Source organism: Hyperolius riggenbachi, chromosome 3, assembly GCF_040937935.1.
Source record: "Hyperolius riggenbachi isolate aHypRig1 chromosome 3, aHypRig1.pri, whole genome shotgun sequence".
Lineage (NCBI taxonomy): Eukaryota > Metazoa > Chordata > Amphibia > Anura > Hyperoliidae > Hyperolius > Hyperolius riggenbachi.
The window spans coordinates 103,791,856-103,807,665 of record NC_090648.1 but is presented as its reverse complement, the minus strand read 5'-3'; the positions used below and the strand labels follow the sequence as shown (position 1 = coordinate 103,807,665).

Below are 15,810 nucleotides of genomic sequence, written 5' to 3'. Positions count from 1 at the left end.
GTCGTCTGACGTCCATGACGTCACTCCGCTCGTCGCCATGGCGACGAGGAAAGCAAAACAAGGAAGGCCGCTCATTGCGGCCTTCCTTGTTACTTTTGATCGCCGGAGGCGATCGAAAGTGCGGATCCGGAGCGCCCTCTAGTGGGCTTTCATGCAGCCAACTTTCAGTTGGCTGCATGAAATAGTTTTTTTTTAATTTAAAAAAAACCCTCCCGCAGCCTCCCTGGCGATTTTAATAGAACGCCAGGGAGGTTAAAATACCGCACAGCTTTCCATTTCAAGTAACCGTTCGAGAAACATAAGCAAGGTTTGGTGTCACTGCAACAGTTTACGCTTTACTAAGGCTGCTTAATGTAGCAAGACTTGCAGCTGCAGAACTGCAAGATGCAGTGTGCATACCACAACTGCACGGGTGTGGTGTCCATCTCTCAGATGGGTGCAGCACTCTAGTGGAAACTGAGTCTCCAATTATCTTTGAGTGAAGCCAGTGTTGGCCTTTAGAGTATTGGAACTGTTGGCAAGTATGCTGCTACATCTGAGCCTGTCATTGTTTGATTAAGCATGCTTTATGTCTGGGGTCTGGGGATCACATATTGTTTATAACGGTTGACATTTCTTGGGTTTAAAGGTTAATATTTGTTCCCCCCATTTCTCAGTGGTGACTTGCAGGTTTGTGGGAGTGCACACTGCACTTTTAACACAGCTCAGAAAGCTGTTGGAAAAGACAATTTCACACTAATTCCAGAAGGGACCAATGGAACGGAGGAGAGAATGAGCATCGTGTGGGACCGAGCTGTGGTGGGTACAGAGCAGATGTGGGGGGCAGATGTGGGGGGCGGTGGTGCAATTACAAACTGTAGCTAGTCAGCAGTAGATGTTGAGCAGAAGACTATGAAATGTGAAGATCTGAAACTACAGTCAGGCATCATGGACAAAGATGAACACTATCACACCAGAATGAAAAGAAAATTAATGGAAATCTGTAATGAAGAAAATAGCCCCTGGGGGGTACCTACCACGGGAGGGGGGAGCCTAAGGCTCCTAATGAGGCTTCCCTCGTCCTCTTCAGCCTTCTGCATACAGCGCTGACAGCCCCCGAACTCAATGTGCAGCAATATTTACCTTTTGGGCTCCAGCACAGGTGCATTAGGAGCTTTCTGACCGGGCTCCAGCGGAAATAGCCAAGCTTGATAGGGTCTGCTCTACCGTACAGGTACAGGCGGCTCGTGCCTGTGCAGTAGAGTGGACCCGATCAGGCTCGGCCATTTCTGCAAGAGCCCAATCGGAAAGCTTCTACTGCACCTTTGCTGGAGTCCAAAAGGTAAATATTTCCGCTCAGCTGCTGAGCCTGTGCAGTGCTTGTCGGCACTTGTTGGGGTATTTTTGGGGGAGCCAGCGCTGGATCCCCGAGGCTAAAGAGGAAGAGGGAAGCCTCATAAGGATGCATGAGAGCTTACCTACACAATCTGTTCATAGTGTTCTTGGAGTGTATGAACCCTGAGTGTTGGGATGATCCCTATTTTAAGCTTCATACACACTCTATTAAACTGTCCTTAACATTCATGGTTTAGTCATACAGGTGACAATTTGGGGAATAAGTACTGTACGGAGACTTAGTTTGGGAATAGTCAAGCAGTGTATGCTGTTCAGTTGAGGGGAGGGGCGATGGTCAGTGCATGAGCAAGCAATATCTTGAAAGGCAGAAACAAAAAGAGACGATGCGTTTTTAGCCGACCTCTATGGCAATCCGTGAATACAAGGCGAACCTTAGGTTCAGAAACGCATACTTGCCTAAGGCTGAATACTCACCTTGTGACCCAGGAGGATGGATCCCAGCGATGTTCCACGATGAGCGTCCCTCGATCCAACCTCCTTGCAGCGGGTACACATGACGGCACATGAGGGACACGGACAAGAGTTCAAGCGATCACGGTACTTTTGCGAGGAGTCTTCGGGATCTTAAAGATACGTATTCACCATGACAGTCTGTATGCGTGTCACTAAGCATGGTTCAGGTAATCGCACACCTGTACCCACGTTGCGAAATCACGGCCCCAGACGCAGCTCATCCAGTAATATATGCTCCCCCAGTATAGGTAGCCATAGAGCTCCCCATTTAAGTAGCCAGAGAGCCCCCCCCCCATTTTGGTATTTAGAGTGTCCCCCCATTTCAATAGCCTGAGGGGGTCACATGCAGAGGGCACAGCGGGAGCGGTTATGTTAACTCGCCTCTCCGGGGTCTCCGCGCCGCATGTACTTCCTTGTCCGGTCTCACTGGTAACAGTGCCTCCCTACGGGGACCAGGAATTACATGTGGTACGTGTATCCTGGAGAGTTTGATTAACGTAACTGCTACCGCTGCGCACTCTGCACGACCCCCACTGCTGCATCCAGGGCGATGCCTTGCCTGCCCCTAGAAACAGGCATGTGTAGAGTTGCAAGTACATAATGATAGACAAACTGGTTTCTGAGTCCATAGTTCTGTGCTTAGAGTGACACTTTAAACTTGTCATAGATCTTTAATAAATTGGATTGGGACACAAGACATTGTTTTTTATTAGGCTAATAGGGAATGTATAAAAATAGACTTCAGAATGTATGAATCAGCGAGAATAGTTCATGTGGTTACTACTGGCAAATTTTTAGGGTTTTAGTTTGACCTTTTGTTTATTTGGCTTCATGTCTCGATAGGTGACAGGGAAAATGGATGAAAACCAATTTGTAGCTGTCACCAGTACCAACGCTGCCAAAATATTAAATCTGTATCCCCGGAAAGGGCGTATTGCCGTGGGATCTGATGCTGATCTGGTGATCTGGGATCCAGACAGTGTAAGGACAATCTCAGCCAAGACGCACAACAGCGTACGTAAACATTTTATTACCTTCAAGTGTTTTAGAAAGGTCCAGGAAGCAATTGCATAGTGTTTACTAACCAGACCCCCTGCTGTATAATTATTTTTTTTATTGTTGCAGTCAGTGGAGTACAACATTTTTGAGGGGATGGAATGCCGTGGAAGTCCCCTGGTGGTCATTAGCCAAGGAAAGATTGTTCTTGAAGATGGTACTCTTCATGCTACTGAGGGATCTGGACGATACATTCCCAGGAAACCCTTCCCAGACTTTGTGTACAAAAGGATCAAAGCCAGGAGCAGGGTAAGGTTATAAGAGCACTTAAACGTAAGAACAGACAGTAGATCATGGTGAGTTAGAACCACTAGTAAAGTATAAGGGTCTAAAAGAGACCAAAAAGCCCACCTACTAAAAAGGAACTCTTGAGTATAATTTTGCCTTCTTAAAACAGAAGGTATTTGTGATAATTCAGCTTTAAAGACAGTCCGAGGTGGGCTCAAAAAATGTAAAAAGAAAGAGGCTACCTGATCCGTGGGGCTGAGTGGATCAGGTAGCCCCAAAAAAACGCTGCTCCTGTGGGCCACACTTGCCCACTTTCACTTTTGTGACCTGTAGGTCATGACGCTGGAATGAGAGATTCATTCTCTCATCCAGCATGTAGAAAGACGGGGGAGTGGCAGAGGGCATGGCCAGGTAGAGAGAGCTGGCCAATGGCAGCTCTGGAAATCCAGTTGTGAACAGGGAATCCCTCTCCCTGTGTTTACGTCTGAGCTGACGACAAATAAGGTTGCCAATCTGGTAGGCTATAGTGTGTGTGTGTGGGGGGGGGGGGGGGGGGGGGCAGAGAGCGGCGGTGTAGGGACACAAAGGCATATTTTGAGGCAGGGAACATGCCTCTGTGTCCTATCTGCCCACCTCGGGTTCTCTTTAAAGAGGAACTTAAGCAAAAAAGGAAAATAAAATGAAGCAATACATTGCAAAGGGAGAAGTTAAAAAATAGAAGCGAGATCAACAAATGATTGATATTCGCCATGTAAATTGTTCATATTGCTTGATCAACAATCAACCTACAAACCATTATCTTTACTACTAGCAGACAAGAAAAAGACAGCATCACCTGCTATTATCTATAACCACACTCCCTAACAATTCAACCTGGTTCCACCTTCCAGGGAGCATTGAAAGGGTTAAGCCTCAGTGTTTACTTTATGGGTAGAGCTGCCTTGGCAGAGCTGCAGTGTATTCCCTGCTGCTGATAAAAACTAAGTAGACATTCTGATCTTGCTAAACAAGCAGAGAACACAGAGCAGTGAACTTCAGCAACCACGTGTGGAACAAAGACTTTTCACTGTGTGCTGTGCAAGAGTTTGGGTCTGCTTTAATTACATTGTCACTACTCTTTCCTTTTAGCTTGCAGAGTTGCGGGGAGTTCCTCGAGGACTGTACGATGGTCCTGTCTGTGAAGTCTCTGTGACTCCAAAAGCTGTAACACCTGCATCCTCTGCCAAGACCTCACCTGCCAAACAGCCAGCACAGCCCATACGGAACCTGCATCAGTCTGGATTCAGCCTGTCAGGTAAGTACCCTCTAAGTGGCTAGTAGTGATTGGAGTGAAACATGCCAAACTGGGGTTAGATGCCAAGTTGACTAAAAGGACCTGTGTGCATTATTGGCGTTTCTGAATCCTTGGTGCAAGATACACACAAACACACACACACACACACACATAATCCCTGGTCATCAAATGAGATAGGGACTTTAGGTTCGCTCTTAATGTGAATCCATTCTCAAGTCAAGTGCTAACTCTCTCCCCTGTACCTCCTTTGTGCCTCTATTGCCTCCCACTGTTTCACCTCTGTTCCCCTGTTCTTTCAGTTTCCCCCTCTCTGCCACCCTGCCCCCCTTTGAGCCTTTGTCTGATTTCCCCCCACCTTATCCAGCACTGGAACACAGGTTTGTTGTAAAATGTGTATTCAGAGCTCACTATATTGTAAAGTATAGTATGCTGCAGCAAAATGTCATTTTACTGAGATTAAAATAATTTTTCTTTGAATTTTTTTACAATTGAGTTTTACAAAAACTACAAGGTCTATTTGAACTTTTTTTCCCATTGACATGACAGTTTGTATCGGCGAGTTTCCCTGTGTGTGTGTGTGTGTGTGTGTGTGTGTGCGTTTATATATATATATATATATATATATATATATATATATATATATATATATATATATATATCCTATATATATATATATAATGATAAATACCAGAAAACCGTTTGCTATGATGGGAAGCCACAAGTCGTACATGGTGTGCGTTGTTTTACCAGCTTGTTTGTAACAGGAAACAAAATGTCAAAAGTGGCCTAAAGGTGAAAGTACAAATTGTGGTTGCTAATTGTTCCCCAGAGGGTTAATGCTGCACTGAGACATGTTTGTGTTTCCATATGGAAATGATGTGTTTATTGTAGACAGGCAGCTTTCTGTACTGTGGTGAAAAGCTATATGAAAGGTTAAGTTCTCGGAGAGTTCGTTAGGAAAGTCTGTATGCTTAGAGGCTGGCTGAAAAATGTAAGAGAACAGATTTGAAAGCCTCTTTAAACTCCTACTTCACCCATCCAGATTTTTCTCCTATATAATAATTTGCTTGTGTCTCTGCGTCCCATGTCCCTGTGTCCGTGCTGTTGCGCTACTGCGCATGTGCCGCACTGACAGCCGTTGGGACAGGACGAGGACAGCCAGGCAGCAGGCGTGTGTGTGCGTCGAGGCGGGTTTTTTAAATCTTAAGAGGACACAGAGGCATATTCTGTGCACGATCACATGCCTCTGTTTCTCTCTATTGCCCCCACTAGTCTCCCCCGGTGACTGCTGTGCTCCCCTGAAAATATTGCCAGGCTAGTGGCAATCTGCTTGTCGCTAGCCTTCTGTATACCTGAAGCTTGTCATTAAAGGAAAAAACAGAAAAGACATTCCCACCATCACATACATTTGAGTGTCATCAAAAATTGGAAGACCTAGATCTATTGACAATTGAGTAATCTTTATTGAGGGAACTAGACAATAAAAACAATTAAAAACAAAACATGGCCGACAAAGCCTCCCCCCTATTGGCATGGGCAATTACAGGGAGTGCAGAATTATTAGGCAAATGAGTATTTTGACCACATCATCCTCTTTATGCATGTTGTCTTACTCCAAGTTGTATAGGCTCGAAAGCCTACTACCAATTAAACATATTAGGTGATGTGCATCTCTGTAATGATGAAATGAGAGTGAGTCTGATGGGCCAGATGGATGGGCCCGTGGCTGGATTGGTAAAGGGCAGAGAGCTCCAGTCCGACTCCGACGCCAGCAAGGTGGAGGTGGAGTACTGGTTTGGGCTGATATCATCAAATATGAGCTTGTGGGGCCTTTTCGGGTTGAGGATGGAGTCAAGCTCAACTCCCAGTCCTACTGCCAGTTTCTGGAAGACACCTTTTTCAAGCAGTGGTACAGGAAGAAGTCTGCATCCTTCAAGAAAAACATGATCTTCATGCAGGACAATGCTCCATCACACGTGTCCAAGTACTCCACAGCGTGGAGGGTATAAAAGAAGAAAAACTAATGACATGGCCTCCTTGTTCACCAGATCTGAACCCCATTGAGAACCTGTGGTCCATCATAAAATGTGAGATTTACAAGGAGGGAAAACAGTACACCTCACTGAACAGTGTCTGGGAGGCTGTGGTTGCTGCTGCACGCAATGTTAATGGTGAACAGATCAAAACACTGACAGAATCCATGGATGGCAGGCTTTTGAGTGTCCTTGCAAAGAAAGGTGGCTATATTGGTCACTGATTTGTTTTTGTTTTGAATGTCAGAAATGTATATTTGTGAATGTTGAGATGTTATATTGGTTTCACTGGTAAAAATAAATAATTGAAATGGGTATATATTTGTTTTTTGTTAAGTTGCCTAATAATTATGCACAGTAATAGTCACCTGCACACACAGATATCCCCCTAAAATAGCTAAAACTAAAAACAAACTAAAAACTGCTTTCAAAAATATTCAGCTTTGATATTAATGAGTTTTTTGGGTTCATTGAGAACATGGTTGTTGTTCAATAATAAAATTATTCCTCAAAAATACAACTTGCCTTATAATTCTGCACTCCCTGTATGTATCATAGCATAATATATAAAGTAGTAACATCTGTAAATGAATCAATGACCAATATCTGAATAACCAAAAACATATGTCTCTCAATTCCATATAATCTGGCACATTGTCCAAGTGAAATATTGCCCCGGAGTATAAATAAACCCGGTATTGTGTCAGAAATAATAGAGACAGATGGCCAATTTGGTCTGTCTGTGTGTGTGTATATATAATATGCCACTAATTAAGTGGCTAACGTAAACAGGCAGTGTATATAACCTAATGATGCATCAATATTAATACCGAGAGGTCTAAAATGCATATTGACAAATATATCTCACCTGACCATAAGAGTATATTCAATATTAAGGACCTTACATATTCACATGTGTATCTATACAGTGTACAAACCAAGACTGGGTATAATGTAAAAAGGCACAGTATATTAGGTCATACTGTCTGTGTGTATATATAACCATAAGTATTAACAGACAGTGTATATGACCTAATGCCACAATATTATAACATACAGCCAATCAGAAAATCGTTTACAGCAATAGGAATATATCACATAAAACATGCATATTAGTATTAAAAACCAGCTGCCTGGGTGCAATATGTGGGGGAATCTATAATCCAAAAAGGTGCTAGCGCCATAGAATGAGAAAGACCAGTGAGGTAGCATAAGTTTGAAAATCAGACCCAAAGTGCTATATATCAGAGCCCAAAAGTGCTAGTGCTAGGAGGTAGATCAAGACAAATGAAGTAAGGCGACTTGAATAACAGACTCGAGGTGCTATATATCAAGGCATCATAAAATGATGCCAACTGTAATTGATGGGAGCAGTAGAGTACCAATGTACATAAAGTGCTTAGTAGAAATGTAAGAGCAAAGAGGAAGCCAGTAAAAGTTGGAAAATATATGCGTAGTAGATGGATATAGGCAGTAGATAGAACAATGGAGGCCAGGCGAGATGGAATGTAAAGATTTGCTTACCGAGTGGGGGAGGACACTGTCGGCCAGGTACTGTACTATGGCTCTACCTACCTGCAGCTTGTCAATCATCATCGGCTCCCCCTGCCTCTGTCCCCTTCGCTCCCCGCCTCTGTAAGCTTCCTCCAACCGGAAGCTAAGCCGCGACCCAGGAAGTACTCTTAATATTTAAAAATCCCGCCTCGGGTTCTCTTTAAAGAGAATCTATACTCTAAAATTCTTACAATAAAAAGCATACCATTCTATTCATTTTGTTCTCCTGGGCCCCTCTGTGCTGTTTCTGCCACTCCCTGCTCCAATCCTGGCTTGTAATTAACAGTTTTAGGCAGTGTTTACAAACAAAAGACATGGCATGTGATAGGCTGAGAGGAGCTCAGTCTGTGACTCATACAGAGCCTGCAGGGGGCCTGGAGAGGGTGTGTATAGCTTCTATCCTATCACAAGAAGGGTAGCACATTCCTGCCTGAGTGCCTGAGCCTGACAAAGCCATCAGATGAAAGAAGATTAGATTATATAACCGAGATAATACAGCCACTGTGCAACTAGCAAAAGCTGCAGTAAGACAGACCACATTAGAACAGGTATAGGAACTTATAGGATAGAAGATATAAGGCTGAAAATTTTGTTACAGAGTCTCTTTAAACAATTTAAAGCTGCTGTTCCTGAGCCATGCAAGCAAGCTGGGAGTTACTTCTTCTGCACAGATCCATCCTCTGACCTTCATTACCCTGACCACGGTTTCCTTCCTGAATGATTGTCTGTGTGTGATGATGGGACAGGGGGAGGAGTTTGGACAGTTCACAAGCTGCTGGTCATGGATCAAATCATTTGGGTGCTGGTATCTGCAGGTATCTAATAGACAGCTGTGTTAAACATCAGTAATCAGGAGCCTGATGTGGGTAGTAGTCGATTGGCTGCTACCGTGTTTCCCCGAAAATAAGACACTTATATTAATTTTTCTTCCAAAAGATGTGCTAGGGCTTATTTTCGGGGATGTCTTTTATTTTGAGGGGTATGTTAGTGTATGGGGACACTGTATTGGAGTATTCGCATACACCATGATACCCTTTGCAACTCACAGATAAACAGGGAGAGGGAGTGCAATTTAGAGTGTGTTTGTAATCCCTGGCAAGACTGCCAGGGAATGATCTAACCTATGTCAGGTGCTGACTAGCCTACACGAGTCTGTCAGTGTAAAGGCATTTGTCGTTCTTAGAGTCAGGGACTCAGGCAATGGAGCTCTTTTTGATCAGTCCTAGTAGTGTCAGATAGTAGAGCAGCTGCTGATCCGTGCCGATAAGATATGAAAGGCTGGAAAGCCGTGTAATTGCTGAAAAACTGGGAGCGATGCCTGCCTGTGTGTGTAAAAGTACTGTGATCTGTAACACACAGCAGTCGCTGTTGAGCCTGCACAACTGAAGAGGCAATGAGTGTATGAATCAAACTTGGAGGAGTCGTGGTAATTGGTAGGCATGTCGTAAACCGGAAGCAGTAGACTGCTGCAGTGTGTATGGAAAAGTACAGGATAGAAAGCAGGAAATGTCTCTTGCCAGGGGGAGGGCTTATATTTCAAGCTAGGGCTTATTTTCAGGGGAGGTCTTATGGACCAGTAGTTGTAGCTGATTGTTGAAGAGCAGCTACAACTAGCAGTTATCTGGGCGCCAGATTTAGGAGGTTTGATTTAGGTAGTTAAGAGGTTTAGGGTTAGGCATTAGGTAGTGGATTTGGTTTAGGCACTTATGTGGGGGTGGGGGTGGTATCTTAAGCATTAAGTGGGGGTATGGTTTATGGGGTATGGTTCCTTAAGTGGTTAAGCATTAGTTGGGGGTGTCAGTTTTGGTTTTGGCACTTAGAAGGGAGGGTCCAAGTGAGAATGAGTGCCGGGTAGTGCATGGTAAAGTATCGGTAATTTAAATTACCGATATTTTATTAGTCTCTGGACCACCCATTGCCCAAATCAAATAGTACTGCTGCAATATGTACTCGCTGTTCAGCTTAACTTTTGCAAGAGTTTGCTGCCGCCTGCCGGAGTCAATTGATAGAAGAGTCATTTGGAGAAGGTGGTGTACATTCAAAAGAAAGCAAAGAAAAAAAGATTAGAATGAAATAAAAGGCGGTGTTCTCCTTGATTTCAGGCTTACTCTAATTGTTTTTGTAAGCTCACCATGCCATTTGTAACATTAAAAAAAATGTTTTTGCACACAAAATTAAAGAAAAAAGTATGAGCGGGTCACACTGGCGTGAAAAGCAGTCCTTTAAGCGGAGCTAAACAGACTGGATCCTAACAGATGTGAACAGACCTTATGTTAAACAATAGGATCTGTTCACATTGCTCCATTCGAAGTTGGTGGCAGATTTGACTGGTCTGATTCTCCTGAAATGTCCTATTGATCGACTTTCAATCGATTTTTGATGAAAATTGTTCAGAAGTATTGATTGGACAAGATGGAAGATTTAGGTCAAGCGGGGCATGTTCACAAGTGGGGCCGCCCCAAATATGTATAAAAGTTATAAAATGTCAAACAAAAATGAAGTAAAGTTGACATATAGTTGTGTTCAAAATTATTCAACCCTCAATGCTGTAAAGGGTTTTAGGGAATTTAGTGTACATTTGTAATTGTGTTCAGAATGAAATCTTACAAGGATTTTTTAAAGAACCAAATGCAATCAAAATGACATCAATTGTTTTTGTAATACAGTATTAAATGCTGTTTTTTTTTGTGGTTTCTTCATTGACACAATTATTCAACCCCTTAAAGACTACCACTCTTAAAGGGGAACTTCAGCCTAAACAAACATACAGTCATTAAGTTACATTAGTTATGTTAATTAGAATAGCTAGGTAATATAATTTTTTACCCACCCTGTTTTAACAGAACAGGCAAATGTTTGTGATTCATGGGGGCAGCCATCTTTGTCATGGGGCAGCCATCTTTTTGGTTGAAAGGAGGTGACAAAGAGCAGGAGACACAGTTCCAACTGTCCTGTGTCCTGATCACCCCTCCCAGCTGCGCACACTAGGCTTCAAATGTCAAATTCAAAATGTAAAAAAAAAAAATTTGCACTAAAACAGCAGAACGAGAGCAACAACATCAGAAATCTCATCATGCTTTGCACAGCATCAGGGGAAAAAAGCCCGGGCAGTTTTCTTCTGTGCAGCTAAAAATGAGGCTTGGATAAGAGGAACAAAGTTCTCATGCTGTGAAACTGCTAAAGAAACACCAAGCCTTTTCAGTGATGCTGAGTCGATTTTTAGTCCGGAGGTTCACTTTAAGAACAGGGGTTCATTCAAGTGTTTTTGATCAGGTATTGAAAACACCTGTGGATGTTAACGAGTAGCAATCAAGCATAATAAGCACCAATTAGGCAGATTTAAAATGACTGTGATACTCAGCTCCTTCTAGACATTTACTGGTGTGTTTACAAACATGGTGAAGTCAAGAGAATGGTCCAGGAAGACAAGAGAAGAGGTGATTTCTCTTCACAGGAAGGGCAATGGCTATAAGAAGATTGCAAAGATGTTAAAGTGAAGGTTCAAGCAAAATAAAAAAATGAGTTTCACTTACCTGGGGCTTCTGCCAGCCCCATGCAGCCATCCTGTGCCCTCGTAGTCACTCACTGCTGCTCCGGTCCCCCACTGGCAGCTTGCCGACCTCGGAGGTCGGCTGGACGCATTGCGTACATTTTTACGCAGTCCCGCTAGTGCAGGAACATTAACACATACATTTTATGCGTTACTGGTTCAATGCGTAAATTTTTACGCATTGAACCAGTAATGCGTAAAAATGTATGTGTTAACGTTCCTGCACTAGTGGGAATGCGTAAAAATGTACGCAATGCGTCCCGCCGACCTCCGAGGTCGGCAAGCTGCCAGTGGGGGACCAGAGCAGGAGTGAGTGACTACGAGGGCACAGGATGGCTGCATGGGGCTGGTAGAAGCCCCAGGTAAGTGAAACTCATTTTTTTATTTTGCTTGGACATTCCCTTTAAACATACCAAGAGACACCATAGGAAGCATCATTCGCAAATTCAAGGCAAAGGACACTGTTGAAACGCTACCTGGTCGTGGCAGAAAGAAGATGCTGACTTCGACTGCTGTGTGCTACCTGAAGCGCAAAGTGGAGAAAAGTCTCCGTGTGACTGCTAAGGAACTGAAAAAAGATTTGTCAGATGCGGATACTGAAGTTTCAGCTGAGACAATAAGGCGCACACTGCGTAATGAAGGCCTCCATGCCAGAACTCCCAGGCGCACCCCCTTGCTGTTTCCATAGAATAAGAAGAGTCGACTGCAGTATGCCAAAAGTCATGTGGACAAACCACAACATTTTTGGGATAGTGTTCTGTGGACTGATAAAACAAAATTAGAACTGTTTGGGCCCATGGATCAACGCTATGTTTGGAGGAGGAAGAACAAGGTCACTGAAAGAAAAGAACACCTTGCCTACTGTGAAGCATGGCAGGGGGTCAATCATGCTTTGGGCCTGTTTTGCTTCTGCAGGTACAGGGAAGCTTCAGCGTGTGCAAGGTACCATGAATTCTCTTCAGTACCAGGAGACACGTGTGTCAAACTATGCTTCCCGTTTAAAGGCTATTATTACTGGAAAAGCATGTTGTACTAAGTACTAGGAAAGAATGTCACTTGGGGATTGAATAAAACTAATAATGATGTGAGCACAGAAAAGACATTTTGTGGTTATTTCATTATAAATGTTATGTTATATTTGTCTAACTTACAAGTGCCTCTGATTTAATTGTAAACAAGATGACTGAAATGATCAAAATCAATGTCAAACTGGCCAAAACACTACATTTCAGTGGGGGTGAATAATTTTGAACACAACTGTAAATCATTGTGCTTTCCCGCTAAACCAAGTAAAGAATTACCTTATGCATGGCCAAGTGTTCAACCTATTTGTATATCCTGCAGGAATCCACAAGGGACATGACTCTTGTCTTTGTCTTCCAGGGGCACAAATTGATGACAACGTTCCTCGCCGCACTACTCAACGCATCGTGGCTCCTCCCGGTGGCCGTGCCAATATCACCAGCCTAGGCTAAGCCCTGACTAATTCTCCTGCCCCAGGATTCTTTTCCTTCTCCAAGATAAAATTCTCCGACAGATTTACTGATTCCTGGCAGTTTTTTTCTAGTACTGGGGGCAGTGACTTTTCCAGGAGTGACACCAACAGTCCAGGAGACCCACAGTGCGACATTCCACATATATGTTTGTATATGTACGCTTTGTACATATCTGCGTATATATGTTACTCGCAGTGTGTCCACTGCAGGTGTAAGTTTTGTATGTGAGCATGTGTGTAGATAAATATGTGTTAATATATTGATATACACACAGATATTTCTCCTGGACTTCACTGGGATGAATTAGAGAGCTCCGTGAGATCCGGTTTTCCTAGTACCCATTCAGCCCCTCTTCACCTCTCCACCCCCCCCACGTGGACTTCCCCAGTGTTTGTTTTTCTTTCATACCAATGTGAAGGTCCCACGAGCAAAAGAAAATGACTCCAGCTTTACCGTATAGACTTTCTTTAGTCAGATGTTGAGATTAAGATACATCTCTATGAGAATATATATTATTGAAGGCCAACTGACATGATGGATGTAGGGAGGCCACCGTTGCTCACTTCGGTCTAAATAACAGTGCTTGACCGGTTTCAAGGATGATTTATATGCCTAGAGGGTTGATTCACAAAGGTTACTTATTTTTCACCTTAACAGTAAGGAGAGCTAATGCATAAAATAAACAAATAAGGAGAGATAATTCATGAGATAAACCGATAAGGGTCCTTATTCAATTGCCTTTTCAACTAAGTTTTCTCCTAGGAGATAATTTTTCCTCTTCTCTTTAAACTTTAACACTGCATTTGAGAAGTACCAAAATGTAGGCTAAAAAGTACTGTCAAAATTGTTCTAAGTATTTCCTTGCTTGCTGGTGGCTTGAAAGTCATTTAATTTATAAGAAGTTAAAATATAATCTAGGAGAAAATCTAGGAGGATAACTTAATTGAATAGGGACCAAGGAGAGAGAAATCAGGAGTTATGTCAGTTAAGGAGATATAAATAATGAGTTAAGTTAGATAAGGACATATAAATTATGAGTTAAGTCAGTTAAGGAGAGCTAAATCATATGTTAAGTTACATAAGGAGAGATAAATCATGAGTTAAGTTACATAAGGAGATGTAACTTATGAGTTAAGTTACATAAGGAGAGATCAATCAAGATTTAGATAAATTGTGAGTTAATAAGTAAGGTGAGGTAATTGAACAGAAAAACTTTGTGAATCAGCCCCTACATCACTTACTGGGAAGGGGTATTAGGATCAGGTGTACTGATGCCTCTGACTGGCCCATTCTGCATCCTTGTTCCCAGGTGAGTGACTGAGAAGAGTCAGGCAGCCTGCTAGGATTCTGAGGTCAGTAAGGGCAGCCTCCTTGTCTCTCACATGACAGGGGTAGTTTGAAAGAGATTTCTGGTTAGTATAGTAATTGTGAGCCAATTTCTGGAATATCAGAATCTGCACACTTATTTTTTTATTGTGAGCTGGAAAAGTTCCTATGCAGAAGACAAAAAAAAGGACACAGATCCCCACCAATGATTAAGGGGTTTCAAGGACGTGTGGTTGGATGTGGCGGTGTCTGTTGTTGGATCAGATCACATGGTATGTAATGGGTACCTGCGTCTAACGCGTAGCAGCAGGATGATGTTACAAGGAGACTTCTCTTTCTGTTACAGACCCATTTTTTTTTATTCAGGTGTAAGTAGCAAGTCCTGCTGATTACTCTAATTTTTTTATCTTTGTCTGGAGTCCTTTAAACCTCTAAAGCAGACATTTTTTAATGCATGATTTTACAATGCTTATCAATTTGATACAATTTATTTTATCCAGTCTTTTGGCTCAACAGTAGGTAGGCACTCAAAGTACCTACCCACACCCCAAATGTTTACAATCTAACATCCGTCTACAGTCTTATGTTAGACTCTCCTAGTGATGGTCATGTCTAGGAGAACTCCTGAAGAAGCACGTGATCAGTTTGGTCATGTGATAGATATGTAAGTCTCTGATTTGCTAGTCATGATCATGTGCTAAAGCAGGGTGGGATCTCAGCAAATCAGGTTTGCAAATCTATCAACTGATCAAATAAATCACATGCTTCTTTATGATTTTTTCTAGACATGACCATCACTAGATTCCCCATACTGGGATCGTTTCTCTGTTTTGTCTTCTTCTTATCAACCAACAGTGAAAGACTAGCCAGCAAAAAAATCTTAATGTGAGACTAAAGGCGAGGCGGCTGTACGGGAGCTCCTGGGTGGCTATGCTGAATGTTGGTGTTGGATTGTTAGAGGGAACCCCGGTGCTGACATCGCAGGGTAGATGTTCCATTCAACCAGTTTTTAACCCATTGTGGGATTTGTGGTTGTGTTCCTGAGTGCAGGAGATGTTGTGCTAATGCTAATAAATGTGTCTAGAATGAAAATGTGCTCTCTCCGATGTCTTATATAGCAAAGAGATAAGTCTTGTGTCTTTTTTTTCCCTGTAAAACACTGTGTTCTGATTTCTTATCACAGGATCCACTAATAAAATGTTGTGCTTTCACAGGCGGTCGTGCCTCTTTATTTTCACCTTCAACACAGATGCTGAATGACGGCGCAAACAGGAGGACACTGTGTAGGGAGTCCATGAACCTATGGTAGCCAATCAGGTTTTATCTGAGCAGCCTGACTAGCCATGTCTAGGAGAACTCATGGAAAAGCATGTGATCAATTTGGTCAAGTGACAGATATGTAAGTCTCTGATTTGCTAGTCATGA

At 42.8% G+C, this 15,810-nt stretch overlaps 1 protein-coding gene across 2 annotated transcripts in view; it reads left to right on the top strand.

Moving 5' to 3' along the window:
- DPYSL2 (dihydropyrimidinase like 2) overlaps nucleotides 1–15,596 on the top strand; it is a 142,819-nt gene extending 127,223 nt beyond the window's left edge. For both annotated transcript variants that reach the window (XM_068274717.1, XM_068274718.1), the window contains exons 10-14: nucleotides 657–798; nucleotides 2,692–2,862; nucleotides 2,974–3,153; nucleotides 4,261–4,426; nucleotides 12,947–15,596. In XM_068274717.1, the coding sequence (XP_068130818.1) occupies nucleotides 657–798; nucleotides 2,692–2,862; nucleotides 2,974–3,153; nucleotides 4,261–4,426; nucleotides 12,947–13,038 (751 nt within the window). In that variant the 3' untranslated portion in view covers nucleotides 13,039–15,596. The remainder of the gene's footprint in view (nucleotides 1–656; nucleotides 799–2,691; nucleotides 2,863–2,973; nucleotides 3,154–4,260; nucleotides 4,427–12,946) is intronic.
- Nucleotides 15,597–15,810: the final 214 nt, after the last annotated feature.